At 39.8% G+C, this 13,434-nt stretch overlaps 1 protein-coding gene across 1 annotated transcript in view; it reads left to right on the forward strand.

Annotated features, from left to right (window-relative positions):
• The window catches only part of si (sucrase-isomaltase), an 85,453-nt gene that overhangs the window by 2,530 nt on the left and 69,489 nt on the right, over nucleotides 1-13,434 (forward strand). The window contains exons 3-9 of the mRNA XM_067389930.1: nucleotides 2,805-2,890; nucleotides 2,969-3,089; nucleotides 4,074-4,183; nucleotides 4,268-4,422; nucleotides 11,024-11,195; nucleotides 11,860-11,959; nucleotides 12,209-12,321. Coding sequence (XP_067246031.1) covers nucleotides 2,805-2,890; nucleotides 2,969-3,089; nucleotides 4,074-4,183; nucleotides 4,268-4,422; nucleotides 11,024-11,195; nucleotides 11,860-11,959; nucleotides 12,209-12,321 — 857 coding nt within the window. The remainder of the gene's footprint in view (nucleotides 1-2,804; nucleotides 2,891-2,968; nucleotides 3,090-4,073; nucleotides 4,184-4,267; nucleotides 4,423-11,023; nucleotides 11,196-11,859; nucleotides 11,960-12,208; nucleotides 12,322-13,434) is intronic.

Below are 13,434 nucleotides of genomic sequence, written 5' to 3' on the forward strand. Positions count from 1 at the left end.
GCTGAGGTAGAAATTCTAAACAACAATGGAGGACAAAATCATCGTCGCTATACATCTTCATATAGAAACAGAAATAAAAAGGATCGTGTTTGAAAGAAAGTGAGTGAGGAGGTCGGACAATCTGATAAGTTGTAAAAAACGGTCTTTACTCAATTTGAGCTATATATATATATATATATATATATATATATATATATATATATATATATATATATACATACATATTAAGACTACAAGCCAACTAAAGACGACCAATTGAGCTTATTCGCTGTAATTTACAATTATTTCCCCACTGACAAGTTGTGTTTATTCAGAGGAAGTGTGCAGAAAGCAGTGGGAGAGTCTGGGACACATAAAGGAGCGGGAGAGCCCCTCTCATGACGCCAATTCGCGTTTGTTGTGAAGGGATTTTCACTCGCGAATGAAGCGAGTAAACTCAAAATGTTCAAGCGTCCAACTACGCGTGAATTTCAAGTCGCGTCTGGTGTGAACGCAGCATAAGATAGTACCTTATTAGCTAATCAATAATTAGAGAATGAGAATGGCATCATTAAGAACTAATAGGTAACTATGACAAATTATGGACCCACTTTATATTAAATGGCCTTAACTACTATGTACTTACATTTAAATTAATAATTTGATACAATGTACTTATTGTGTGCATACATGTTATTACATTGTACTTATATTTTAAAAACACCTGCATGTAATTATATCTGTAATTAATTTCTTTAATTACATTTATAATTACACTGTTGACCAATCCATTACACCTTAACCCTACCCCTACCCTTAAACCTACCCATACCACCATAGCTTTCCCTAACCTTACCTATATCCCACCCCAAAAGTTGAAAAAGTGTTTTGCAATTCAATATGGACCCAAGTACATTGTACTTATTTTTTGATGTTAGTACATAGTAGTTAAGGCCACTTAATATAAAGTGGGACCCAAATTATAAAGAATTGCTAATTAATTACTAATCACAACATTAAAGTGTCTAAGATGTGAGCAATTGTCTTTTTTTTACTCTCAACGTGGTCATAAAATGCATCATTAGTTACTCAAGTGTTACCTAGTCACTATGCAGGTGCCAAATTCTGACCCCCTGCCAGATTACTACCCCCCTCGTTGAAGTCGCTACCTGATTGCCTAATCCTAACCACACCCCTAATCCTAACCCCTCCCCCACACCTACTCCTAAACCTACCAATACTAGGGGGGTAATAATCTGGCAGGGGGTCGGAATTCGGCACAACACAGGAACTACTAGTGATCAGGACCATTATTTTAAAGTGAAAAACATCTTTTTCACTTTAAAATAATGGTCCAGATCACTAGTAGTTCTTGAAGATTGTCCTTTTTTATTCTCGACTTGGTCATAAAATGCATCACTAATTACTCAAGTACCTCGTCATTGTTAAGGAACTACTAGTGGACCATTATTTTAGAGTGAAAAATATGACTGATTACGTCTCAGACACACCAGGGGCGCCTGCAGGATTTTATCTCAGGGTACACACAGAACAAGCCCAACACCCCGATTAAATAAATCAGTGAGTTGGTGGGAACGATCTATGCTGTACAAATCAAGTGATCGGCTGTTTCTTTCATGTTCACCACTTTGAAAATCTGATGCATGTAACTGGACTTTGATGTGCTTAATGCCTCTTGCATTTTTTGTTTTGTTTTGTTTTTTATGTTGTCTCTGAGCAGCTTTGTCCCGAAATGTGGGTATTGTTTTCAGAGAAACCATTCTCGCATTTTTTCTAGTTAAATGAAACTTCACTTTGCGTGTCAGAATGTTTGAACCCAGACCATATGGAAGTTCAAGTCTATTTACTAAACATTTTGAATATATATAAGCCTGTAGCCTATACTACATCATATGTTCTGTCATATAAACAGTATTTACAATAAAATAACAGCACCATTTACTTGCCTCAAACAACTCAGTATACATTAGTATTATTATGTAAAAATACAGAAAGTTTTCTGTTATGGGTATGTTTAGGGGTGGGGTCAGTGTAGGGGGATAGAATATACAGTTTGTAAAACCATTACACCTATGGAATGTCCTCATAATGATAGGCGCGCCAGAGTGTGTGTGTAAGTGTGTGTGGTTGTGTCTTCAACTGCTTATTAAAAGATGTGTTGTTCTTAGCAGCTTGGGTGGAGGTTGGCAGCTCATTCCACCAGAGAGGGTGAAAGTTTTGGAGGGTGACTTTTTGCCTCAAGACGCCACTCATTCATTGACCTGAGCTGGCGGGAGGGAGCATACAATTTTGTTAGTAGTGGGTTGAGGTAGGGAGTTTCAGTGGTAGTCCTAAAAGCAGCGTTAGAACTTTAAATTTGATTCTGGCCTCAACTGGGAGCCAGTGGAGTGAGATCAGGTAACATGAGTTCTCTTTGGCTGATTGAAAACGACACGTGCTGCCGCGTTCTGGATCATCTACAAAGGCTTATTCTTGCTGGTCGTCCAGTAGTCCAGTTTTGAAATTACAAGCACTAAAAAAATATATCACCCTTTTCACAAAATTATTAAGCATTGATAATAATGAATAATGTTTTTCAAGCAGCAAATCGGCATATTAGAATGATTTATGAAAGATCTTATGACAGTGATGACTGAAATAATGATGCTGAAAATTCAGCTTTGACGTCACAGGAATAAATTACATTTTAAAATAAATTAAAAAAGAAAATAATTATTTATTTTTTAATCGTTTTCACTGTATTTTGTTTAAAATCTATATATCACAATGGTCATTTGCATTTTTCCATTTGTCCCCAACTTCAGATTCAGGATCAAACATCATCCCAGAATGTCCCAACATTCCAGATGGAGAGAGAGTGGATTGTTTTCCAGATGGCGGTGCTTCCCAGGTAAACTGCAGAGTTCATTGCCTACTTTCCATAAAAAAAAAAGCATGCTTTTCTGAGTCTTGCCGTGTGTCCTTACAGCAAAAGTGTTTAGAAAGAGCATGCTGTTGGAGCCCCCTGAATGAGACTAACGTCCCCTGGTGCTTCTTCTCCAAAAACCATGGCTACAGCGTGGTCAGCGAAAACAAGCCTGACAGTACACGTGAGTTCATTACCGCTTTTATCATGAGCCATGTTACTTGGAAGAACATTTTAATGTTGGTAGTGGCTTGGCATAGTAGATCAACATGAGATGTGCCCTTGAGCAAGGTTACATCAGGGGAATGGTCTCTTTTCATTATTCTATTATATGCCAATATTGTGTAAATTAAATTCCATTGATCCTGGCCTTGTGGTGATAAATAATGATTATCATTTATTCAAATTAATTGTTCAAGGCTTGAAAGAAACATTTTTTTTTAATGTATGCTTACCATTGCTGAGGCTCTTTATATGGGCTAGGGAATTTTAATAAACACCTTATACAACTTGTAAACACTGGACATAAATGATAACTCAGATCATTTGGATTGTTGGGGAGAGGTTTGCTTTTACTTTTCTAAGCGATCAGACTTATAAAATCCCATTGACATTTAATGATTATCTTAACACAACTCACAATTCTTTCAGAAAATGCACAAATCTACTTTCCATTGTACACAGTAAAAAAATAAATAAATAAATAAAAATTGCAAACGAAACAAAGATTTTTGGTTCCATTTGTTATCATTAGTTAACATGAACTAAGAATGAACAACACTTCTACAGCATTTATTAATCTTAGCTGATGTTAATTTTAACATTTTATAATTACCCTTTTTTATTTTCAAAAATTGTATTTTTGAACATTAATGTACTGTGAACATAAACAAGTTTAATAAATGTTGTAACAAATGTATTGCTCACTGTTAATACTAACATGATAATAAAAGTTAATTGACCAATGCTAAAAAAATAAGACCATATTGTAAAGTGTCATCGAAATTATTATTTCAGTTTTGGTTTAATTCAGCGTGTTTCTTTTACGGTTTTTGTAATGGTTTACGAAATTTACTAGAACTTTTTTTCAGTGTTCTTTGAAAAGTTTGTATTTGACCATGTAGCAAATAGAGCTCACCAAGACCTCATGGGAAATGTTTTGTTGTAGATATTGAGGCCAAGCTGACGAGAATGGATTCTCCATCTCTATTTGGAGCTGATATTAAAGAGTTGACCTTCTACGCTGAAATGCAGACAGAAAACCGCTTTCGATTCAAGGTCTGTTTATAAACTGACACAAATAGCCATGTCATCATGTGTGTAAACATTTATAATGGCGTGCAATGACCTCTTTGTTACCAGATCACTGATGCAAAGCAAGCCAGGTATGAAGTTCCTCACGAGCATGTGCAGTCGCTCTCTTCCAGCCATCCCACCGGACCCCTAAAATACAGATTGGAGCTGATCCATAAGCCTTTCGGACTGAGAGTTTGGAGAACATCTCCTGAAAAAATCCTGTGAGTGCAGTCCACTTGGGAGCTTTTCATCTTTTCTCTTCCCTTTCACACAGTGATCATATGTTGACTCTTTGTGAGCTCAGTGCATAGCTAACAATGCAGCACATAATCATTTTAAAGTGGTTCTTTGACTAAATGAAGAGCAATCACAATAACACCAAAAAAGACAGAAATTAGAGACATGAATAGAATGAGGGATTCCGAAGAGGTCTGAAAGAAGCTTGAAGCAATGCAAACAAGCTTTTTTGTAAAGGAGCCAGTCTTCGTCTCACTGTCTACATACTGTTGATGGAAATTGTTTTGTTTCCTTTTGTTATTGTCTGCCATCATCTGTGGGTCTTTGTGCACAGTTGAAAATGACACAAAGGTAAATGGCCAGTCTAGATTCCTAGTTCTTACACATGTTCAAGTTGAATTTGATCATTTGTAAGTGACTATCAGGCTTACTTTATGTGTGTTGCTTCTGTCACATAAGAAATGTGTATTCATTTTTGGGGCTTTTTTTTTTTAAAGAAATATTAAAGAAAGCAGAGCTCTTTTTATAATAATAACTTTGACATGCAAAATGCTTGAAGGGTTAGAGGATGTTTTGTTTTATACATTTTTGCAATATTACTTGAAACTGTCTTTACTAACTGATAAAAGACTATTTATTAGGTGCACTGAAAGGAATAGAGTGCCTCAGGGATGACGCATTTTTGTAGGCAAAACCCGGAAGCGAGTTAGCATTTTAGGTCTTCCGGTTCCAACGCCGTCAAGTCTATAGGTTTTTTGAATGGGTTTTTGCTAAATCACCTGAAATAAGGTCTGTGGTTAACAAAGCCTCTAAATACTTTCACGTTTTGGTCTATGGCATAAAACACACCAGTTATAACCCACTTGTGATTTTTTTTAACTTTTACTGTGTCTTAAAATCGGCGGTTGCTAACAAATTGCTAAAAGGGACTACTTCCTTTGGTGGGGACTTTAGAAGTCATCATTAAAAACAGGACATTTGGACAGCATTTCTCATGAAAAAGTGGATTCACGAGTTCACACTTACAAATAATCAGATAGTAAATAGTATGCGTAGTATGCGTATTTGGCGTGCTGTTCGAGGAGAGGGCTCCGAGCTCGGTATTTTGGCCCGAACCCATGTACTCCCCCAAAAATTGCAAACCAATGCAGGACAGCAGCCGGAACATCATTGATGACCCCCAAAATTGCCTTGCTTAGGCTGAATGCGCTGCTGGGAGGGTTAGTAAAGGACCGGTAGGTTTCTCGCCATATGGATGAAGACATTAGACAGCGCTGAGCTCCTGCGGGAGCATGGGCGACATCACTGCTGCGGCAGTGGAGAGAATAGCTGGAGGAACTGAGCTCACTCAAGCTCTGCGGCAGTGGAGGAATAAGCCAGAACTGAGCTCCTGCGGGAGCCAAGGCGACATCACTGCTGCGGCAGTGGAGAAGTTGGCCTGAAGAACTGAGCTCCTGCGGGAGCCGAGGTGACAACACTGCTGCGGCAGTGGAGGAATTAGCCAGAACTGAGCTCCTGCGGGAGCCGAGGCGACATCACTGCTGCGGCAGTGGAGAAGTTGGCCTGAAGAACTGAGCTCCTGCGGGAGCCGAGGTGACAACACTGCTGCGGCAGTGGAGGAATTAGCCAGAACTGAGCTCCTGCGGGAGCCGAGGCGACATCACTGCTGCGGCAATGATAGAAATTTTCCGTTGTATTGGAATGATGGTATTAGTTGAGTTGGATATGGCGGCTTGCAGGTATGTGTGAGAGAAAGAGCTGGAGCTGAAACTAACCGATAGGTGTTCGTTGGGCTTCTTTAATATGGAAGCGATTAGATCGGATGTAGTTCTTAAGCTTCCAGTGACCAAATGTTTGAATCTGATGCTGGGAGTGGCCTTTTTGGGGTGGCTGTAGTTGCTGCTCCTATGCAAAATGGATTGTAGGGTTCTAGGGGAGGCAGCTTGAAGAATGAAGTTGAGAGAGGTGTCAAGGAGAGTTTTTTGCGGGTGGTTTATGGAAATATCAGCTCAGAATAAGGTACCGGGGTTGAGAATGGGTCCACCTCTGGTGACAACAGCTTGGATTTTCTAAGAGGATCTGATGTTGTTGGCAACATGGTTTGGTTCCAGGGCTGTAGCATTTGGTGGGATGGGCATCAGTGTAGTAGACAGGTTGAACTGCATTTGCTTGTGGGACAGAGCAAGGAGGAAGAAAGGCCGGGACCGAGGCCGTTAGCGGAGGCAGCCTCACGCTCGGTCGGCTCCTGGAGCCAGGGGAGGGATGAGGAGGTTAGAAAAGAGGGAAACTGAGAAAGGGAAATTGCGGCATCTGGGCCTACACCGTTAGCGGAGGCAGCTTCACGCTCGGGTTTGCCCCTAGAGCCTGGGAACAAGGTGGTTAGAAAAGGAAGGAAGGGAAAGTAGGACGTCTAGGCCTGTGCCGATAGCGGAGGCAGCCTCACGCTCGGGTCGGCCCCTGGAGCCAGGGGAGGGATGAGGAGATTAGAAAAGAGGGAAACTGAGAAAGGGAAATTGGGGTGTCCGGGCCTGCACCGTTAGCAGAGGCAGCCTCTTGCTCGGGTTGGCCGCTGGAGCCTGGGAAAGAACAGGGTGGTTAGAAAAAGAGGGAAGCTGGGGAAAATAGGACATCTAGGCCTGCGGCGATAGCGGAGAGGTAGGGTGAGAGATGGTGGCATGAAATGGCTGAGACGGCTGAGCTTGCTCCGCTAGTAGAGGCATCCTCACGTTAGGAGGGAAGGCATTTATCAAGAGGGGCAGGCATTGTTGGATGGAGTGCGGCGCCGGTGAAAGCCGCAATGTGTGGCTAAGCAGAGGGAGGAAAGTAGGGAATCCGGGGCACGGTCCAGGCTTGCTGCTGCTGCTGCGGCCTGACGCTTGTTTCTAGCACATGAATTGAAGATACAAGAGTGAGGAGATGTAAGATGAAAGAGTAGCCTTGTGGAATTACTCACATAATGAAGTTTAAGTAGCTGATCGAAGATAGTAATTCCTGTTTAGAACAGTTTGGACTGTTTAGGAAGGTGGAAGCGAACAAATATCCTATTGACTCCTTATGCCGTGATGCCTGGATATTAGCTGTATTCAGGTTAAGGCCCAGAAATTCAATGGACGTGGCTGGACCCATCGTTTTATCTGGGGCGATTGGAAACCTGAGCTCAGCGAAACTCTGACACAATGGTTTGATACTGTAAAAGACAGTACTGTTGAACTGTCATTGTTTGATGTTGAAAGATCATCAAACAGCAAAGTACAATATGATTTAGGCTACGTTCACACTGCAGGGCTTAATGCTTAATTCCGATTTTTTGAAAAAATTAGATTTTTTTGCAAGGCCGTTCACATTTTCAATTAAATGCGACCTTTTGTGATCTCCTGTGTGAATGTGAAATGACCCAGAAGTGACCCGCATGCGCAGAAGAGTATGCAACGGTCAATGACGTCACTCGTTGTTTGCGGAAGTAGACGGCCACTTCGTTTGTTCCAGTCTTTAACCTCCTTGTATTTGGATCGGAGGCTTTTTATTTTTCGCTGACATTGGAGCCAGGATCGTCTGTAACCACGCTGGCCATTCCGCTGGAAATGTTATCGTAAACCGCCCGGTTCCGATAAGAGCCCTCGAGTTTGGCCTGAATAGAGCTGTCACCCCAAATATTAATTAAATCTGTGACCTCGCTTCCCTTCCATTGATTGGTCTCAGCAGCATCGTCCGCCATGGTTGTTGTTTATCTTCTCGTTCCCGCCTACTTCAACGCACAATTATGACATTTGTAGCGTATCAATGACGTATGGGTCGGATACATGTGGTCTGGCCGTTCAGACGGAGGTCGCATTTCAAAAGATTGGATACGTATCGGATTCAGGACCACATACCCAAGTGGCCTGGGTCACATTTGAAAAGATCGGATCTGTGTCATTCAGACTGTCATGAAAAGATCAGATACAGGTCGCATGGGGCAAAAAAAAATCGGAATTGGGTCGTTTCAGCCTGCAGTGTGAACGTAGCCTTAGATGATCCTTTGTTCTTTAACTGTTGCTGGTCACAAGCACATTTATTTAGTAAAGATCAAAAGAGAATCATTTGTAAAAGACAGAGCTTTGCATAATAAGAATGTGCACCTTGAATTTATTTTAATTGTGTTCAACAATCACTAAAATTTGACCATGAACACACTGCTTGTATAACATTGTTCATTTATATTTATTTATGTTGGTTTCTTTTCTATCCAGACCTGGAAATTACTCAAATTCCATACTTCCAAACTGCAACGTAATAGTTTATTCATTGGTTATTGGTTATGCTCGTTATAAAGCAGATACAGATGAAAAGGGAACGGAAAGATTTATTTAAATGCGTCAAAATAATGATTTGAAAATAATTTTTCCTACCAGTCTCCGCGTCTCCAATATTGAAGCAGTGGTTATACTTAAACAGAAATACATATTATGACCAAGTTTCTAAGCGATTTTGATAAATCGATGGGCAGCGAGGACAATAAGTTCCGAGTTTCAATGATTCTGTAATATTAACGTCATACGTGCATCAGCTGATTGTTTAAACCACAATCGTGCCGTAATTTAGAACGGCAAACTTTACAGAAAAGTTTAAAACGTGGATTCCCTCGATCAACATTGATACAGATGGCATAACTGTAGAAATTAATTCAGTGACAGAAACGAGAAGGATTTTAACTGTGCTTTTGCTGGGTTGAGCCGATGGGGTGGAAAGTGTCAGCTGGCTTGGACTGATATCTGCGCTGCGGCGCGGCTTTGCTGAAAGGCCTGCTGCGGCGGCCTGATGCTGGAGGAAGGCCCGTTTCTTCACGGGAAGAGGCGAAATTGCCCGAGACTCGAGCTTGGTGCTCGACTGCCTTGTTGTCCATTTCTTTATGGCAGGAAAGATAGACTGGGCAGAACTAGGAAAATACACGGAAGGAAATCACGGATGTTTCGACCGCAGTGACGAAAGTCGGCCTCGGCGTCTTGGCATGCGGGGACCGTTTTGTTTGGGCTGAAGTGCCCCCGAGATGAATCGGCGGCGGTGTAATTGCTCCTAGTAAGGCCAGAGGATTGTAGCAAAGATACCTTGTGGACGAAAGATTATTCATCGGACACACAGAGATTAATTTCGGACACGGTGGGAACTTAGGGCGGGTCAGATGCTGTCAAACTGTCGAGGAATATAGGTGAGTCAACCATGTCTTATATATGCTTTCACTCGTGCTTATTGGGTAGATATGTTGATTACTGATTGCTGACAGCTGGCTGAGATGACGTGATGATTAGTCAGATTATTTGAACGTTGCTCCTCCCGAATTTTGTTAATAAAACATCATTAAGTATTCATACACAGCGCAGATCATAATCAGCGAGCATGTTTATAAATAAAGTTGTTTTTTAAATACAGTTTGAGGAAGCTTGGTGGTGAAGACGTTGATCCGCGAGCATGGTGTGCTGTAGTCCGTTTATAGCCTACTGTTAGCCTTTTATATCTGCCGACTTTATTTAGGCTTCAAAATCTATAAATGTTGTGTTAACTTGTAAAGATTACCTTGATAGACAAAACGTGCAAGTGTCATAACCCTTTGTTAAACACAGAGCTTATTTTCTGTGATTTTCCAAAAGTCTATGGGAAAAATGCCGAAGGAACTCGTGCGCCGCTAACTTCCGGGTTGGCCCACAAAAACGCGTCATCCCTGGGGCCTGGGGCACATATTAATATACATCATCTGTGCACGAGGTAGGGCCTTAAAAACATCATCCAATTGGCCCTCTGGCTTGTCAATCACTGCCATGACGTTCCTTGTGAGAGACATGCGCAGCTGCGCGCTCCAGTAACTTTCCACACTCCACAGGCGCTGCATGTCTCATATGACGAACATATTGAATTTAGGCATTTATTCACATATAAACATCGATCAGCGAACATAAACAGAAGCTCAACCTTCTCCTCAAACTTGCTTCACGTGCGAGAACAAGCCTCTTCTGGAGGCTCATTCATTATCCATTGATAAACGGGTCTTGTTTCCAAAGAATAGGGAACCACAGTCAACAAAAGCCACATATCCCTTTACGTGACTTGCCTGTATGCATGTTGCAATGATTCAGTGATTCAGTAATCTTTTATCTCCTGAATTGTATTACTTAAAAGCCCAATAAAAATGGCTTTAATCATAGGAATGCATGATTCATGTAGAAGTTTCAGCATATATTGATATTTCTTAAGAAGTATATGTGAGTAATATGCTGATTAACCTTATCTCTATAGTGATATTATTTTTAAAACTCCAAGCAGAAGTTTAGATAAGAAGTTGCATATGTCACAGAATGATTAATAGCTGTGGTTTTGAGAATAGGTTGTCATTTTCCTTACGTTACAGAAGATGATCCAACTGATCCATCTTTCAGTTGATAGTTGTATTTTCATGTGATCTGGATGTGCATTTTGATGACGTGCTAGAAGGGTGAATCTGTACATGGACATATTCTTGACAGGTTTCAAGACATTCACCCACAAACTGAACTGTGATGCAGGATTTATATAAACTTACTCTTTACAACATTTCTGACTCTCTTGCTCCGTCAGGTTTGACACAACCCTTGGGCCACTGGTTTTTGCTGATCAGTACCTTCAGCTCTCAGCTAAACTGCCCTCTCACAATATTTATGGACTTGGAGAGCATGTCCATCAGACCTTCCGCCATGACACCAACTGGAGGACCTGGCCTATCTTCACAAGAGATGGTTTTCCCAATGGCGTGAGTCATAACATTTTCACTAGTCCAAACCAGTATGACTTACTTTCTTCACTGGAATACAAAGTCTTCGGCAAGTTTTTGAGGAATGTCCTGCCCACTCTGGAATGAAGGACTGATATCAAACTTCAAAAAGGATGCAAAATCATCATAAAAAAATCATAGAAGTAGTTCATACACATCATGCACCATATTCCAAATCCAAATCCAAGTCATATGACTGAAATTAGATTTTCATTATTCACTGATAATTGCTGTAATCAGTGCATTGAACCTAAGAAATGAATCCATGTGAACAACATAGCTACTTTTTCGAGGAGATCTAGAGCATATATCAAGATTTTCAGTGAATTCAGGGAACTTTTCCTTTAATGAGCTATTTCTAACTGATCTGACTTATAAATTACTTGCGTTGGTATAACCCAATGTAATCAGGTTAATTTTGTCGTATTAACATGAAATGAATAACACAATTAATTTAAATATTTTACAGGAAGCACATTGTTTAGGTTACTTAAAACATTTTTATATTGCAACACTTCTGTGTAGGATTAGCCTGGCATTTGTGTTTCAAGATCATGAGACATAAATGTTCTAAATTGTCTCAAAAATTGATTAAAGGGTTGAAATTTACCATTACAAACCTTAATGACTTTTCCTACCCCAGGGCACACACAACCTGTATGGCCACTACCCCTATCTCACATGTCTGGAAGATGAGAGCGGTCACTCCATTGGCGTTTTCCTCATGAACAGCAATGCTATGGGTAAACTGTTGTTTTATTTTTTCATTGCAATTGCTTTTTTTTTTATTTTTTTTTTTTATTGCTGGTCACAAACACAAGCTTTTGCCGTGGGCTAAAGTCATAATCTTTAACATGATTTGTGATGTCTGTGCTCAGCATATATAGTGCATCTTGATTTGCTTTTGTGTTTGCAATGGTTGCTTTTGCTTAAGGTTAGCAAATTAGGGCAATTTAAGTTGTTTATGTCTGTCTGTTTATGTCTGTGCACAGAGGTGACTATCCAGCCTGCTCCGGCTGTAACCTTCCGGACTATTGGAGGGGTTTTGGACTTTTACATCCTGGTCGGAGACACACCAGAAGCAGTGGTGGACGAGTTCACGAAGGTATGCGTTGCTGTCAGATATAAATAGAAACATCAGTGACACTTGTGGGTGAAATTCTAAACATCTTGGTAATGCTTTTTCATTTTGGATAGAGACATGGCATGGTGGGCAGTTCACATGCTAGGACATGTGGCACAGTGGAAGAATGTGGGCAACCTGAGTCATGTTATTTTCTGTCATGTTATGATTACCATGATCTTAAAAATACTTGATTCTGATTGGTCAGTTATAGTATTCTGAAGTCAAATTGGGTGGAATTGACAGCTAAAATACTATATTATAAATTATAAACATTATAAACATTATTTTAGGGATATTTTTTTCTATTAAATTTACACACAATACGTCATTTGCTGCATCCTGCAGTCAAATGTTTTTGTACAGTATAATAACCATATTATATACAGAATAATAACCATACTACAGTATAATAACCATGTTATTACTTACAAATATTATTAAATTTCGAAGTTAAAACTATTATAAAATAGTAACAATATCAACGTATTGTCAATTTTATTGTCAAATCACATTGATATTTCATGTCCATGTCAGGGTTATTATCATTAACTAAAACTAAACTTAAAACTAAAACCATAAAAAAGTTAGAAATATAATAAACATAAGCTGATATAAAAAAATAAACTTTAAAAGATACACTTGAAAGACATTGATATATTGAATTTGATACATGCATAGGTCTGTATCATGTAGTGTGCTATGCCATATAATGTACTTCATGTAATAAGATTTAATTTCGTACGAAACTTTAAAAAGCACTTCTTCTTTGCTGTGACATAGTGGTGCATGTTACAATTTTTGCACATCACTTTGGGTGTTCCTGTACACCCAGGAACCCAGCATCTTCCCTTCTTATAATACATTGTTGCCAATGAAAGGTATCGTCTAAAACCTCCTCGAAAATTACCCCTTTCGTTGCCCTGAGGCTACGAAAAGAAAAACTGAATTTCTGAACATGCAAAATAAAAAAAATAAAAAAATAAAAAAACTTCATAAAACCTGTCAAAAGGCTTCTCTACACCTTCATACACACACACACATATTTTTTATGTACAGTTCATGTCGTTTTAAATAAAATTACTAAAGCAAATA

The sequence above is a fragment of the Chanodichthys erythropterus genome, chromosome 7, assembly GCF_024489055.1.
Source record: "Chanodichthys erythropterus isolate Z2021 chromosome 7, ASM2448905v1, whole genome shotgun sequence".
Taxonomy (NCBI): domain Eukaryota; kingdom Metazoa; phylum Chordata; class Actinopteri; order Cypriniformes; family Xenocyprididae; genus Chanodichthys; species Chanodichthys erythropterus.